This window comes from Manduca sexta, chromosome 11, assembly GCF_014839805.1.
Source record: "Manduca sexta isolate Smith_Timp_Sample1 chromosome 11, JHU_Msex_v1.0, whole genome shotgun sequence".
NCBI classification, from domain to species: domain Eukaryota; kingdom Metazoa; phylum Arthropoda; class Insecta; order Lepidoptera; family Sphingidae; genus Manduca; species Manduca sexta.
The window spans coordinates 670,734-688,876 of NC_051125.1; the positions used below are offsets into that span (position 1 = coordinate 670,734).

Consider the following 18,143-nt stretch of genomic DNA (forward strand, 5'->3'; position numbering starts at 1 on the left):
AAAGATGTTTTATTTTTAACAGGTTTCCTCTAAATTTAAATCCTACAATATGAGATATAGGTACTTACTCCAATTATTAGCAGTAGGTTTATTTTGTTTGAACGTATTAATCTCAGGTAGGGCTAGATCGATTTTGGAACGTGTTTCATTAGTCGAAAGCCACATTATGAGTGACACAGATGACTTCTGAATGTCATAAGCTTCTTTTATCCTGGGAAAATATTTATCCCATAAGTTTATTTCAGCCGCAAGCAAAAGTTCATAATTAATAAAATAATAAATAAAACAATGAAATTGTTTCTAGTAAGTATTAATTTTTATTTAAAATCAAAATTTCACTTAACAGTCTGATATCGATAAAAATAATTATGTCTAAATACATAACAAAAGCCGAACATAGAGGTACGTAGGTACTTAATTAATACCTTATCGATTTCGCTTTATAATACTGAAAATGGCTAAGAGATTTCTCTCTATTGTCACCTTATTCATTAATCATTTTTCATAATCGTAATTATAGTAGTGTTTATGAACTAAAATATTTATTTTATATTTGGTTATATAACGACATTTCTTTTAACTTATAAATCAATGGAAATGTAAAGATTTCTTTTACATATCTTCTGATAACTTCAAAAGATGTAAATTGATTGTTTTACTAATTTTCACATAATATGACATTAATAAAATGGTATTTCAAATCTCCCAGCCATCTTCAATCCTATTTATTCGCACACACAAAAGGCATTCTGTATAAATGCAACACGAAAGCACTTTATAGATGGAGACGTAAATCTAATGGATATTTTAATAGAATTAATTACAACAAATATTTTGGTATAGGTCTACGAAAGAAATATTAAATTTTTATTTTAACTGTATAAAGCAAAAGCTTCATGGCAAGGTTTTGAAATAAAAATTATAGTTATTCGGCTTCTATTCGGCAGGTCTATTATGCAGAATTTTTAACATAGAATATTTTCTACGTCAAATAAAATCTTTCGATTTTTGTTATACTAACTTTTGTATTTTTAGTGTCTGACTGAATCATTATATAAAATTACGGTATTGATTTTTTTAGGCTATTTGCATATCAATTTTAATTTCATCTAATAAGTAACAAAAAATAAATAATTTATGTAAAAATAGTCTTATCTTTTAATAGCACTTAAACTTTCGAGGCGTATTAAAGAGATCATAAACAAAATGCGTGCACTTGCTACATATTTGTTATATTAGGGAAAAGATATTTTATTATATATCTTGAATTCTCATTTCTAGCTCTTAATATCTGCTATCAGTGACGCAGCGCGCTAGACTGATGATCTTTTTGTATTTTTTCTTTTTATTTGCAAGCGACTTAGCGTGAATTACTTTCATCCTAAATAATATAATTCGTTTCTCCGTTCTTCACCATCAATTGTAAGATAAAATTATTTTACAACTATGTTGATAAAAATTGCACTTACATTCTGCGAGCTTAAATAGAAGTTTGATTCGTAAATCAAAGTAGTATGGGCCCTGGAAAATATATTATGCTTCTTCAAAAAGTAAATAAAAATATATACGTACCTACTTCTTACTTATTAAGGTAAACTATATGAATGAATATATACGCTAGCAAATGAGGTCGAATATGGCTCTACAATCCTTGTAACCAAGGCTGGCCTTAGCTGTTCAGGCGTCCTGAGTGAAAACATTTTTACCCCTTTTTTAGCTCCCAGTTTATGCCTATAACGCCTTTCTAATGCCTTTGGCGCCTTTCCTAGACCTGGGTCCACAGCCGATCTCCCGACCTGCCCCACTCTACAGCCGGAAGTGTCCCTAACATCCTTCTGTTTTTCTAAAAACATAATATCAATTTATTATTACGCACTCCAAACACCTAAAGCAAGGCAAACTGTATTAAATCGTTTCGTTGTTTAGGTACATTTTTTATCAACACAGTGCGTTTTCCATCGCATACTACTACCGTATCTATGCGTATTGCGTACGTTAGTTATGATATGGGATATTTTAGGTACATTTCAATCTGTATTTCTAAATCTCCACGATTCACACCGTACTGAAGACACACTAATGTCGGAAGTAATAATATTATTTTAAAGAATATTTAAGAGTATTTTCTGTTTCCCTATATTCGTGAAACAGAATACCTATAGGAAAAATAAAATAATATTGAAATTTCGACACTAACAACCAAGCAGGCTGTAGGTAACTTTAAAATTCTATTAGTGAATTATCACTTAGTGATAGTCACTGAATCACACGAATGACTTATTGCTCGGAAAACGACACGAGGGGTGACAAAATGTATCTTCAGTACGTTGTAAACTACGTTACGAATGCAACGCTAGTATTCTGACGAATGTGAAAGTGGTATAAGTAATGATTGCTTTTGCTTTGGTCGTCAGCTACCGTGGTTGCACGCGGTGTGTCGGGCTGCCGGCCGACGACTTACTGAGCTCGGAGAGGGAGCTTGCGCGCTTCATGCTGCGGGAGAATGGTTGCAATTAGTTATTAATAAAGTTTAAAATCGATTGAAGTTTGCCTACAACTTTACATTGCTATATGTTGCTGTAAAAAGATATATAACAGTAGATTAATCACTGATTTCAGTTAAATTGAAGGCTCGGGCAATTTTATTACAAAATAGAAATAATATTGGATTTTTGAGTAAGTAATACACAATTTTACAGAGATTTTTTCTTATTAATAGACTTTTATCAACTATTCCAGATAAATCATTTTACTGTGAATAATTTTGGATAAATTGCATAAATTCTAATTACAGTAGTTCCTATAAATAGTGACATTAAGTACATTATCGCATATAAAAAAAAATCAAAACGGCTTACGACAAAGATATCAAACACTTTGGTGCCAATACAATATCCGACACATTCTTAAAAGTTTTTGAGAAAACTTACCTCTTTTTTACAATAATTAGGTTCGTGCAATGCGGCAGAATTAGTGCAAGTCTGTACTAAGATATAGCCCATTTCATCTAGGATAGTGACAAGATGATTTGCGAGATTTAAGTAATTCGTCAATAATTTTTTGACTGTCTTGTTTTAATAATTGCAATTTACTTGTATAATTGCATAAATTAAACTAAAAAGCAAGGTTTTTAAATGGTATCCAATTTTGATTATATAAATTATTTTTGAGTCATATACTTAGTCTGGCCATAAATACTGTTACACTTAATTATAAAAAAATATTACATTTGAATTTCGAATCTGTCATTTTTATACGATTGTTCATTGTGTTTTCTCATTTTGGCGCCAATACATTGTAAAATATTTTGCGATATTAAAATGGTGTGGGGTGATAAAGAGAACCGAATCGCTGTGATAGCATTACACAAAGTAGGTATGGAGCCAAATGCAATTTTTAAAACTCTCCATACACTTGGTATTAGTAAAATGTTTGTGTACCGGGCTATTAATAGGTACAATGAGACCTCCTCTGTTTGTGACAGAAAAGATCTGGCCGTCCACGTAGTGTTCGTACGAAAAAGGTGGTCAAAGCAGTAAGGGAAAGAATTCGAAGAAATCCTGTCCGAAAGCAAAAGATTTTATCTCGGGAAATGAAGATAGCACCTAGAACCATGTCGCGTATTTTAAAAGATGACTTAGGACTTGCAGCCTATAAGAGACGCACTGGCCATTTCTTAACTGATAATTTAAAGAAGAATAGGGTGGTAAAATCGAAACAACTACTGAAGCGGTACGCAAAGGGAGGTCACAGAAAAATTTTGTTTACGGATGAGAAAATTTTTACAATTGAGCAACATTTTAACAAACAAAATGACCGTATTTATGCTCAAAGCTCTAAGGAAGCTTCCCAATTAGTCGACAGAGTGCAACGTGGACATTATCCGACTTCAGTGATGGTTTGGTGGGGTGTTAGCTATGAAGGAGTGACTGAGCCATATTTTTGTGAAAAGGTATCAAAACATCGGCACAAGTGTATCAAGATACCATTCTTGAGAAGGTAGTTAAGCCCCTTAACATCACCATGTTCAATAACCAAGTATGGTCCTTCCAGCAAGACTCGGCGCCGGGTCATAAAGCTCGGTCCACGCAGTCTTGGTTGGAATCGAACGTTTCGGACTTCATCAGAGCTGAAGACTGGCCGTCGTCTAGTCCCGATCTTAATCCGCTGGATTATGATTTGTGGTCAGTTTTAGAGAGTACAGCTTGCTCTAAACGCCATGATAATTTGAGTCCCTAAAACAATCTATACGATTGGCAGTGAAGAATTTTCCCATGGAAAGAGTGCGTGCTTCTATTGATAACTGGCCTCATCGTTTAAAGGACTGTATTGCAGCCAATGGAGACCACTTCGAATAAGCTTTTTATATTTTTAATTGTTTTATATTTATGTATTAAACTGACACACTGTAAAAGTAATAAATGTTATTTGCAGTTAACAATTTTCTTTTTTCTTTATTACAATATTTATGGCAAGACTAGGTATCGACATTATTTAAATTATGAACGAATAAAAAAAAACTTTAAACAAATACTAAAAAAAATAATTAAGAATGAATTAACCAATAATAATGTAATAATTAATAATGACTTATCCGCTCACAAAATGATTGATAGTGACTTAACCGTTCCCGAAATGATTGACTTAAACGTTCACGGAATGATTAAAGACGTCTTAACAGTCGAGGGAATGATAAATAATTACTTAATTGTTAACCCTTTCCGTTCATTAACGCTTCTCAATTGTTATGAAAGGATTTTAGGTGTTACCTCTCTGGGTCGGTGTAGTCTATATCGGGTAGGTGGGCGGAGTGCCTGCCAGCGAGCCGGCCGAGCAGTGGTGGGCCGACGAGCGGCGCAGCGACTCGCGCAGTTTAGAGAAACTGCCGCTGCGCGACACCGCGCCCCTCTCCTGCCCCCGTGTTATGCAATTTATACTCCGATTGTTTTTGAATTTGGAATTAGGAAAAAATAAAATCTACGGAGGTTGGTATCGGTTAGGTTTTGAAATCTATTGGAGTATTAACTAAAGAAGTTATTTTTGGAGTATAATTCAGAACCAGGTCGGAATTTTGGTTTCTCAAGGAATGATGGAATAAATGTAAATTTTGATAAAGAAATGTCTACAATGATAATGAGTGTAACTAACATGTAGGAAAATGTGATAATTATACAGAACATCCAATGAGTGAGATGCTATCATGCATCTAATACGACTAACAGCGAAAGCCGTTTGTTCGTGTATGGATGTGTGTGTGCACCCTTGCCATACTATTGAAAAATTTTACAATATTTAAAACAAGTTTAAGGGAATATAAGATTCATAATATATAATAACTATACCCTAAATAAGTTGTAATATTTAAAAACATATGTAGAGAGGGTAGTATTTACAAGAAATATTATGAAAACAAGTGTTTTATGTTGTTGATATAATGCTGTCGGTTCATGTCAATGTTTATATTAATTGTGACAAACTTGTAGAAAAATATCAACTAACTTTTAAAATATCCCCAAAACTAGGCAAGGATGCGTTCCCGTAATGACGACCGATTGTCAGTGTCCGTGAGTTATAAATTGCATAACACTGTAGACTCACCTTCTCAAAACCAAAATAAAACAAAACCAATAATGTTACATAAATATTTATTAACAATTTAAAATTATCATTCGACGACATTTCGAGCCAATATTAAAACATCCAATTTCAAACCTTGTGACGTGGAATTGCGAATTGCGTGGAGATTCATTGTAAACTGCTAAAACTGTCTCTTTCATTTAAAATCTAGTGTACACAGAGTAAAAAATTGCATTCTCAAGCAGCACCCACATACAAATAAAAAATTCAATTGTATATAAAAATACTATAATATTTATCACTAGAGACCGGATTTTGTGCACGCATGTCTCTTATACGTTTTAATGATACTATTTTTGCTCAAATTTTCGTACTATTTTCGCACTTAAAACACTAGGAATTATGTAAAAAATGTCTACTGCCAAACATAAAAATAATCCCACATTTATATAAAAGCTTCGATTATCGATTCTTAGTCAATAGATGAATCGATTAATTTATTTCAATATGTGCTTAGTGGAAGTTTACTAACGACAAAAATAATACACATGCTGCACATAACCCGGCCTCTATTTACCTCCTATACTATCATAAAGCTTAAACCGATTACGCTACAACACTGGAATGAAAATTGACGCAAATATAACTGTAGCTAAATATATTACATATTATAATGGTAAAAAAAAAACATAAAACAATTCCCATGCATCCTTGGAACATGAAAATCACATCAGCAAATTAAAAAAAGAAACGATATTCAAAATTGTAAGCGAATAAAATAAAATCGTTGTTTTAACATGCGACTATTTATATAAAATATATTGTATATTATAATATCGGGATGATTTATAATGAAATAAATGCAAAAAAATTTCAAATTAGATTCTCAAAAATTATAACGCCCCATTTCACACATCTAACACAACGAGTCGATGATTTTCATCGACAATTGGAAGTAGATACTTTATTTTGTACCTAAGTGGCAGAAATGGAGTTCAGCATGATTTTACGCGGTCACCAACATAAAATTACTATAAACGTTCCGCCGCCATATTTGCATTTGTATTTCAATATCGACACGGACGGCATGCATGCTTCGATAATAATTTCTCACTATCACACTTTGTAATTTTTTAGATTTTCTTCCATAAAATTAACCTACCGCATGCTAATAAATAATACTAAGCTATTAATAACGACACATCGAATTCTGCGATGACCTTCTTGTCATAGCAAAATTCAAAATGGCGCGGTATAATGTGTGAACGTACATGATCCTTTAATAGTGAGCGAGAATATAAAATCTCAGACGAGAGTACAACGATGGCTCATTAAAGTTAATCAAATTGCACACATTATTAAATCGGAAATTAATCACTAATCGATAAGCGATATCGACAGGTACAGCACGGTTTATCGATAGATTTAATATATCAAAACGATTATTTTTGATATATCGTTCACATTAAAAATAGCACCATCGTCATATGCTTTTCCAAGACGAGTTATAGGACCGTGTACGCGTGAAGCGAGTGAGTACTTAGTATCTAATTCTAGGTCTAAACCTAAGTCTACACTACTGGTGCGGCGCATTGCTCCCCGTGTTGATTCCTAGCGCATTGAACAACTTTGACTTAAGGTTCATGCGTGGCTCGCTCGCTTGGTTCGTGCCCTATAAATGGAAAAACAAAAAGGAATACGTCAAAATAAAATAATGCAAATCATAATGGAAGCGTGTGGCTGTACAATGTGTGAAAATCATACAAAATATATACAAAACAAAATGGATAATGAAAACATACAGTATGACCAAATGAAATGATAATCATTAGTATGCTAAACGAAACGTTGCTGAAAGTATAAAAAAAATGTATTAGGTGTAAATCCTTTTTGTTGAGTACTCCATCAATCAAAAAACCAAACAAATGTACAAGTGCACAAATGAATAGATAACTTCATAGTTTTTAAAAATAACACCCAAAAACATCTATCTATTTATTTCATTAAATCCGAGAACCATACATCAAATCAACGACAACACCCTTAACATAAATAAACGTGGAATACACTTCATGCATATTTGCAACGCTGCCCCTCGAATGTATGTACATTATGTAATTAAAAATTTTAGAAGGTGGCTGTGAATGGATACACCAAAATGATTCAGATGTGGAATATTAATCCGGAACGTTTAGGCGTAGCATTATCCCATTGGCGAATACAGATATAAAACGAGTCCAAACATTCGAGTCTTTAAATCTATCGATTCCAAACTCGACAATGTTTAGACTAGAATAATCTGATAAGCTTTTACAAATCGTGCAACCTTACTGAACGCTTCGTGACGGAAGCACTGTAAGTGCGACGGACAAGTGCGGTGCCCTTATCGACTATCGATAGTCATGCTGTAGATACTGCGCAATGTACAATGCAAAACGATGGACGGTACAACACTGATGAGCACATACATGGACGTGAAGACGATACAGGAGGCAATACCACGTGACAATTGAGAAACAACCATTCCGTCCCTCGCGTCGGTGATATGATCGGGTATTGAAATATGTGTTACAGATACACGTGTTAGATCGATAATATTTCTTTTTTAAAATTATTAATGTCAATAATAGGTTTGTTTGAAATATATTTTAATCGTTACAAGTTATAGTTATAAAAAAAATATTATATTCATAACTTCCAAGTAATTTTAGCATAGTATTCCAATAGCAAAAGTAAGTTTGTTATCGATAAAACAATTATGACAGTACGAGAGGAATACCTACTAGTAAAATCAAAGTTATTTTATTTACCATAATGATATTTACATTCAAAAAACAAATTTAAAATTGTCCATTTCTCTTTATCGACCCTAACCGCACACCCGAGCACATCACCAGCGCGGAGCGTGTGGCGGCACGAGTGTGTACATTCGCCTAACCTCGTCGTGGTGGTCGTGGTGCTCCATGTTGTCGCGCGAGCCGTGGCGGGCGCTCCGGGCGCGCGACTGCTTCACGATGTCCAACGCCTAACGCGCGTCACGGGTTTAAACAAAAACCAAATCAATCAGTACACCGGGACTTGAGAGGTTGAAGTTACACTTAAGATAGTTCGATTAGGTGTGTTTATACAAACTTTTAATGTTTTTAACTTGGAATAATATTACGAAATAATATTATCGTATTTTATAAAAACTCTTTGAAAACACACCTAATGAACATTATTTTATGTTTATCCTACAATAAATTTCATTTTTTTTTCACATCGATAACAAGGTATCGATACATTGCCAATCATGATTCAGTCAGCCACCTGAAATTATCAATAACCTTAGCCAATAATAAATTATAATTTTAGCCTTTTGTTAAACTTACTTGCTGAACGTGCTACAAGGCAGCGTGCAAAATCAATATCATGATATTAATTTGTGCTAAATTTATTAGCATGTTTAAAATATTGTGTATTCTGAACAAAAAAACATGTGTGTGATGTGTAAAAGCTGTACTTTCAAATATGTGTAATCAGTTACCACACTCTCCCTTTAAATGGAAGGTTTTAAAAATAAACAATACTCAAAAAATGAAGTCAATAACACGATTTATAGTGAAATAACTACTCGATACTTTCATGAAATGTGCTTTAAAACTATCGATAAAACACACGTGACATAGTGCCAGAACAAAGTTAACTGTCCAAATGATATTACCTTGGTTCATCGGCATGTTTAAGTCAATACAATATAACTACAACTCGATAGTACTACGAAGAGTGCGATAGAAGAATCGACTTTAAAATGTATGACAGCAAAGACCAGAAGATCGATCGCATAACTTCTGTTGCTGTTATTTTAAAATCACAATTTTAATTTATTTTTTATCTACAACAAAATTTATGTCTTGCAACACTGATGATAATTTCCGTAATGTTAAGTACTTTTACTGAATTATGATCCAAGCTGAATACAACATTGCAGACGTAATACATTGATTCTTCGCAGAAAAATAATGATTTTGTTAAAAACATGACAGCAACAAAAGTTTACTCGACCAATCCGCTTATGTGTGTCAAATGAGTTACTCATGGGAATGTTGTTACCTCCTTTCGGCTGCGGAGGGCGCAGTCCTCGAGTGTCTCGGCGGCTTCGTACTTGCCCTGACGTCGGTACAGAGCTCCCAGGTTCTTTAGAGTGGTTGTCACTGTTGGCGAGTCCACCTGTACAAACAAAAACAAAAAGTATAATAGGAAATATTATACATAATATTCTATCAAAAATATCGTCACAGAATGAAGTATTATACTGTTTAAAACGTGGGTACCTAACCTGTGGGTAATAACATTTTGAAGGCAGGGTAAAATAGTTTTATACATAGATCAAAGGGGTAACAATATGAAAAAGGTTATGAACCACTGATTTAAAACTATACGTAATAAAGAACTGAAAAATTATAATTTACATATAAATCGATAGATTAATAGATTATTTTATTTTAGCAGTAAATTTATTCTACACCATACATTTTTAGTTCATTATTGAAAAAAAATTGAAGACAATGAATTTTTATACCATAGACTATAACAATAGAGACATTGCCACATACCTTGGCAGCTTTGTGCCAACCACCGTACTCGCCGTAAGGAGCGTTCTCCTTCTGAAGGTGTTTGTTCTCCTCACGTTCCTCTGCCACCTGCCAGATCGGTTTGTTATCACCTGGCAACATAAAAACACAGTTACCCAGTGGCATACAACATATATAAACAAAACAGCTGACTTTGTAGCGTCACCAAATAACGTCGAATGCCTTTTGGAACAAATACAGTATAATTTAATACATAAGTAATTTGCTTTTTCATTGAGACGTCATGAGTGTTATGAGAACGTAATATTATAGTAATAATTATAGAAGTACTTATAGTTACATTTTTAATGACACAAGACCAAAATCGGCCTAACAAGGTAGCACTTCACCATTTTGTTCAATTTTTAACTTAATTAGTAATAATTATTTCGATAATACCAATTCATGCAATATTAAAAAGAAGAACCCTTCAACTATTAGCCAAAAAAAAAATCACCGAAAAAAAAAAGAAAAAAAAATAGAATTTGGTAACACTACAATAAAAGCGATTGGAAGGCGTTTGAATATCACTTAAAATGATTAAAAAAAAATACTCCAAGTATGAATATTTTTTTCATGACCCCATCGATCACACCACATTAACCCCCTCTCCCATTATAGGTGACATTCAAACGCCCCTCCATTTTCCAACACCATAAATGTGACACAAGTCGGGAAGGTGTGACACAAACGGCATATAATCAGACGTTTACAACGAAACTGTTCAAAATACAAAGCATCAACATTTGCCTTTCCTACCTGTGCCACACACGGGTAATCCAAACTTGTGTCACTCACCTATTGAATAACTCAGTCCACCCCACAACGCACCGACATACAGTCGCTATAGTGGCAGTATCGATATTATACGAAGTCAGAGCACTAAAGAGTATTTAACTAGGCGTAGAAAAAATATTCTTTTCGTCTATTTATAAATATAGTTATAGAAATATAATGAATATAGGTTACTCCAAAAAATGAAATGTATTAAACATATAATCATCCAAACTGTTGTTGACTGCAAACTCGAAGCTCAGTCAATAAATATTTAAAAATAATATTTGAAACCAATAAATAAATTATCATAAAATTTATTGAACCACAAAAAAGTTATTAATTTCTACGCCTCGCAAAAACAGAAAGAAAATCGCATAAAATAAATAAACTGAAAATATTTAACGGGTATCGTTTAATAAATATAATCCACATAAACTAGAAACAATTCTATTTAAAATTCAGCGGCTCATACATATTTGGTGTAAATCATAAGCTCCAACATTATTTCATACAATACTACATACAAAAAGCGCTCGTAAAATATATTTTGTATTACCATGAACATATTTAAAAGAAATAAAAGGGAATATAAAAAAATAATATTATAACTGTTACATTTCGCGTCATACTAATCACTAATTTCAAAACAATGGGAATTCAATGAGATATTACGGTACAAAACAATAATAACGCGCACCCTTATCATAAACACTTGATGGAATATAAAAATATGAACGCATCCATTACTGTAGATTGACACTATAAATGCGTGCGCGCACGTGAAAAGTACAAACATTTTCAAATGTGGTCTGTAAGGGTAAACAAATTCATTACACTAACCCCTTACTAAACCCCTGCTGTTTGATTTATAACATTAAACTTAAATGTTTATAGTACAAGCTCTATTATTTTAAAATATTACTAATAATATTATCTCATTGGCTGGAATATGTTCACAGGGCAACGTCTTATAATAATTCATTAACTCCTAAAATACAGGCAACGTTAGGCCATCACAATTGACATACTACACAACCGTACACATTCCCTTTTATATCAAAAAGGCAATAGAGATTGTCCATAATAAATAAGGCTCTTGACCCTATGAAATGTTTCATTCATAGACAAGATTAAGGCACCGAGGCATTGTTTCTAATTAAGGTGGTTGTCCATTTAATATAATAATATAATATAATTTATTTGGAATAGTCTGAACTTTTACAGAAATAGTTCTATGATAACCACACTAGGCATAGCCTGTATCGTGGCGATATAAGTGTATTATCTTTGTGTTACAAGTCGATATGTCTGTGACAACGCTTGTTTGTCGTCTATTAGAGGTACTAAGAGATAAATTTATATAAACAAAATAATTTTCGCCTCGAAATTTCATTTAAATTGATTATACTGTTATTATGTTATCAGGATCCAAACAGAACCTCCTTGCCAGCACTGAAAGTATATTTTTTAAAGGACCAATTGCTAAATTTACTTGTATTTATATCACAAAGATATGAGCACAATGGGCAACCACCTTCACAACAACCCAGAAAGCATATAACATTAACTATTATATCAATACAAAAATAATATCATCTACTAAGCACTAGGAAAACACTGGAAAATGCAACAAGAGATCTATAAAAATAATAAAGAGAAGAATAACCTTTCAGCCTCTGTTACACAACTATCAAGAATATCACTCTCGGCCCGCACACATAAAAACTCCCTAAATTACATATTTTTTTATTTCAGTAATTATCTAGACAAAGAAAAAAAAACAATTAGGGGTGTTTTTTTGTATGCGAGTTAAACCTACACACAACTGAACATATTATAAAATAGGATATTAAATGTTTTCAATTTTCATGCATATTTACATTATAGATGTTTTTGGTATAAAATAAGGAAACTAAATTACAGCACTCGAGTCATGCTTCATCAAAAGTTTCTTAAAAATACAGCCATAATCATTTACATGGATAGACAGGGTTTTTTTGTGGGGGCACACGGGGGGCTCGCTAGTGCCCGCAAAGGAAATTTCGATAATATTGAAAAAATAGCCATTAAAAAGTACAGGAAGGGCGGAGGGGTACAATAATTATGGACTCACAACTTTCGAGAATTAGCGTGTCCCCAAAAAAAGTGGCAAAGAAGGCCTCCGGTTAGATGTCGTTAGTACGCTTATCCCTAATCGTTGATGTCTCTATCCTCTCCCAGTGACCGTTCAAAAAAAAAACCGTTCAAACTGAGGTTCATAACCCGTTAGTGAGTTGTACTGAGGTCACTTAATTCCAAGGATTCCGAGCGCCTAAAGCGCTCACCTGAAAGTCGGTGTGTTTGTATAAGCCGGCCTTTGGAAGGCCAACATACGTAAGTTAAAAAAAAATAAGATGGATGTTTTTCAGTCTAATATTGTCAGTTTGTGTAAAAATAACACGTAATGAATCTTAGGTCTCAAACTCATTATAATAAACAAATTCAACACGGAAAAAACTAACTTGTGATTTAATTTTTGCCCACATTTTAAGACCTCTATTGCATTTAGCGTAAGGAGAAGGTAAACTAATGGAAATGATTTTGACTGTATTTTTATAACGTAAAAACTTTTTGCCTAAGTATCATGCATGTTTTTTGTATTTTGTAAAAGTTTTTAGTCACTATCTATTTACATTCTACTTGTCAAATTTTTACTAACTCAAGTCTAGTAGGTCACTTACATTCCTAATAACATGAAAATATATTTGTTATTATAATTAAAACTATCGAAATGTCATAAGTGATGGTGTTATGGTGATGTTACAAATACATTAAAAATAAAAAATATGGAATGAAATAGAGCAAATAATTAGAATATCATAAAATAAATTTATCGTAACTGTTTTACATACATAACATCACGCATTTATCCCCGAAGGGGTATGCAGAGGCGCAACTAGGGCACCCACTTTTCGCCAAGTATGTTCCGTCCCATGATGTGATAGGGGGCGAGCCTATCGCCATATCGGGCACAAATTCCAGACTCCGGGCTGATACTGAGCAGAAAAACCCAAATATCACTTTACCCGACCCAGGATTCGAACCCAGGACCTCAGAGAGCTATTGTACCGGACGTGCAATACAACTACGCCACCGAGGCAGTCTGTTTTACCCACTTTTTAAAATATGATATCATAGTTTAAGCATAATTAAGTCAAACACAAAGTAGTTCAAAGATAAAAAAAAAGTTACGATTTTATTTTTTGGGCTGGTTTCTGACGTGCTATATTTCTGGAGGCCAAAAAAGGAAGTTACCATTATCATTAGGCAATATTCAATTTAGACTAAACTGACATTACTATTGGGTGTGATCAGCATCTTTGCCATGTCAAAATATAGAAATATGAATGTACGTAACATCACTATATCCACGAAAACGAAATAATAATGTCGTTACAAATAATGAACACCCTGTAATATAATTGGCAAGTATTTGTGCTTTGGTTATTTTATTCCTCCACCAATTAACAATGGTTATAATTAAATTTTTAATAATTTTTGTAATGATAAATATATTTTATTTCTATCACCATTATCCTAATAAAATATACTTAACACATTCGAGACTATCATTATTAGAATGCTGTGTTACATTATACCCTTAGGCCTTCACAATACACATTCATTCATAAAACTAAAAAGCGTTTGCAAAATAAGCTGCATTATGAAATCTAAAGTTTATACAGAATGTTCCATTTATAGTGCTAAAACTTCTTGACTATAATATTTTGGACACTCTGTATACGCATTGCACTTATTCGCCATAAAAAAGGAATTTCCACCTTAAAATCAAGTTAATATAATATAAAACTTAATATATTTAATACTATGTTATAAATTCTAAAATTGTTTTATCCTAACTCGTCTCGAATGCGTTAAATAAGAGTATTCATAATAAACTTAACAAATTAAACGCTATCTAGGAATGTAGCCGCACATATAACGTATGTTACCTTCGTACAAAATCATATTAACTACCCATTGTAAAGTATACACGGTGCGGGGGACTGTATGTTATTTTTTAGGCTTTTTTAATGATGCTATATACTCTGAAAATGTAAATAAAAATATAATAAATAAACCAGAACTGAAAGTTAAATTAAAAATATGTTAAACAAGAAATCATAATGTTTATAATTTTAGTTCCTATATACATGTGATTAGAAAAGAAAAGGAAGAAATTCGTTTTCGTCGATAACAATTGTCCGCCAATTTGAATGGTATACCCGTAGTCCATATAATACATACAAATAACAAATTTACTAGAAAAGTAGTCATATTTTGGGTGTGACCTTTCAGCTAGAGTTATTCTCAAGCCTTCAAGTTTATGGGTTTACTATAATCACAATACATTGAATATATATATTTTTTTAAGTTATTGTAATGGTAACTAAGAAGTCAATGAAGTTATTTGAAGCATATACTGTTCATTTTGGCTTCAATATCTCTAAGACCTTTTATTTATAATCCTCGTAGAACCACTTCTATATTCAATAGAAATATTACTGGCTCATTATTAGAAGGTCTCTGCTATATTTCATGTGCAAATTTAATTATAAACTTCACATAGTTCTAAGTCTTTTTCAGTGATCCAAGAGAAATAAAGAAGGAACCATGAATTGTTTTCATTTCAAATTTTTACCAACATGAATATTTTAAATCTCATTTTTGCAACGTAAGTAATAAAAAAGACATAGGTCCTTGTAATAGTGAGCCATGGATATATTAATATATAATGATATATCTTTATATAATTCACTTACCGTCGATAGTGCCGAACTCTCTCTCGTGTGCTCGCGTCAGCACTTGCTTGTAAAGAGTCTCGGCCTCCTTGTACTTGCCCTGGAGACAATTGATTATATTTCAACACTTTGTTCTCGATTAGTAGAATCGATACTTGGTTACTACTAGACTATAAGATTTATAGAACCAAATAACAAATTTAAGACATTAAGAATTGCAGGGTCGTAATAAATACTTTTAACTTAATGATTATCGATAACAAAGAATATCGATAATTAATGCTATCTACATGTATTTTAGTCACTTACATTACATTATGCATTTTACTATATTAACTACTTAATGCTTGACATGTTAGCCGGCTAACATTCCAATCATTACGATGGCAAATGGGTTAAGGAGACCGTGTTTTCTAACGCGTTTAGTAACAGTATAATATGTTTTTTCTCGGTGCATACCTGTTTGAGATAGCAAGAAGCGAGGTTGTTCTTTGTCTTGGCCACGTTAGGGTCGTCGGGTCCGAGTTTGCTCTCGTATATCTCCAGCGCGCGCTGGTAATACTGCTCCACCTCCTCATATTTGTTCTGTGTGGACGTATCGAAAATTGTTAATGTATTTTGGTATATATATATATCTCGCTTTTATTTTTCTTTTTGTCTTTACAATGTTATTTTATTACTTTAAAGAAATTTTTGGAAGACATTTTCACAAATCACATTCTAGTAAACAACGTAATAATTGTGCCTTCAACCATTGACATTTTCGAAATAAAAACAACAAGAAATTCACGTCCGCGACCAACGATGATTTCATATTTGAATACCGTCATTCGAAACGCTGTCAGGACAAGTTGGTAAGTATAGTGGTATGGACCTGGTTCTGGCAGAGCAGCGCCAGGTTGTTGAGCTGCTTGGCCACGTCGGGGTGGTCGCGGCCCAGCACGGCCTCGCGGATGCACAGCGCGCGCTTGCACAGTGGCTCCGCCTCGCGGTATTTTCCTGCGGAAACATTCATCAGATATTTATACAACAAACTTAACATGCCTCGTTTGCCTGATACACGGGTTGGATAAGGTGATATTGATTTTTTTGTTGAAAGAAGCAGCATCATACCGGCTTTTGACACTGGACTTGCCTCCGTTACTTGTGATCTAATATAATTCGCGAAATACGAGTATGTAGCACCTCCGACTACTCTTAAAATGGAAATAGACATAATGTTATTATGTATGTATGTGTTGTTACCTCGTTTCCCGTACAGCACGGCGAGGTTGTTGAGCGTGGCGGCGACGGCCGGGTGGTTCTCGCCGAGCGTCTTCTCGCGGATGGATAGCGCGTCGTTCAGCAGGTTGGCCGCTTCCTTGTACTTGTTTTGATCTCTGAAATACACAATTGTTAGTTGAAACGGGTGGTAATTACCTTTGAGCTTACTATATCTCATAAAAACAATGTGGTACAGAGGAAGATATACTATGCTGTTTAGATGATGTACCGTAGTTTAAAATTATAAGAGCATAATTTAGGACTTGGTACTTTCATATGGTGTTTATTATAGTCAGCTTAAACTTCTTATAATTTACTAAGGCATAGCAAGCCTGCCTTCATGACATATTATTTTTTTCATTGTATCTTTCTGGATATGAGCAAGGTCTGCCCTGGATATATAGTCTGTTCAGAAAGAGAACCGTCGTTGCCGAAAACTGAACTAATTTTACGATTTTTATATAGCAACCCTTCCACGCCATATAGTAAATGTTAAACTTATTTTTCATGTCGTATTGCTTTGTTATAAATAATCTTGCGTGTTGCTTTAAGGGATTTTTGTATAGGAATATACCGAAACTAAACAAAAAAAGTCATTAAATATAGTAGCGACCTCAAATTCCACGTCAGTTCACTTTTTGAACGGACTATATCTATAATATTATAGATAATATCTTTTGTAAAGTATATACCTGTACACAAGCGCGAGAATATTCAACATAGTGGCGACGTCGGGATGATCGTGTCCCGAGGTCTTCTCCAGGTCCTCGAGGGCCTGTTTGCAGAGCGGCACGGCGACCTCGTACCGTCCCTGCGACGCGTACTGGATCACCAGGTTGTGCAGCGTGCGCAGGCGAGCTGGAATCTCGTAGCCCGCGTTCACTTGTTGGGCGAAGTGCATCGGCGGGGTTGGGGACATCGCTGCAGACAAAACAAGGTGTTTAAAATGAGTCGTATTTATTGAATGAATCTCTCCTAGTCGAATTTCGACCACGGCGGCCAACCTCAACGGAGATCAGCCAGGTACGCAGGACATATTGTAGTGTACAAGTGTGTGCGCAATACATAGGTACACTCTCTGTTTCGTCACTCTCATAGTCCGGTGAGATGGCGATCGGACATGACCGGAGAG

The 18,143-nt window shown here is 33.8% G+C and overlaps 1 protein-coding gene across 6 annotated transcripts in view; it reads right to left on the reverse strand.

Annotated features, from left to right (window-relative positions):
• The window catches only part of LOC115445807 (kinesin light chain), an 80,970-nt gene that overhangs the window by 4,189 nt on the left and 58,638 nt on the right, over nucleotides 1–18,143 (reverse strand). For 4 of the 6 annotated variants that reach the window (XM_030172246.2, XM_030172243.2, XM_030172245.2 and 1 more), the window contains 9 exons: nucleotides 17,704–17,932; nucleotides 16,994–17,127; nucleotides 16,623–16,747; nucleotides 16,208–16,333; nucleotides 15,770–15,848; nucleotides 10,173–10,282; nucleotides 9,670–9,786; nucleotides 8,516–8,602; nucleotides 5,629–7,249 (listed from right to left, as the gene is read on the reverse strand). In XM_030172246.2, coding sequence (XP_030028106.1) covers nucleotides 7,154–7,249; nucleotides 8,516–8,602; nucleotides 9,670–9,786; nucleotides 10,173–10,282; nucleotides 15,770–15,848; nucleotides 16,208–16,333; nucleotides 16,623–16,747; nucleotides 16,994–17,127; nucleotides 17,704–17,932 — 1,103 coding nt within the window. In that variant the 3' untranslated portion in view covers nucleotides 5,629–7,153. Of the gene's footprint in view, nucleotides 1–5,628; nucleotides 7,250–8,515; nucleotides 8,603–9,669; nucleotides 9,787–10,172; nucleotides 10,283–15,769; nucleotides 15,849–16,207; nucleotides 16,334–16,622; nucleotides 16,748–16,993; nucleotides 17,128–17,703; nucleotides 17,933–18,143 lie in introns of those variants that run through there. The other 2 variants (XM_030172249.2, XR_005112214.1) reach the window with 2 other exon arrangements.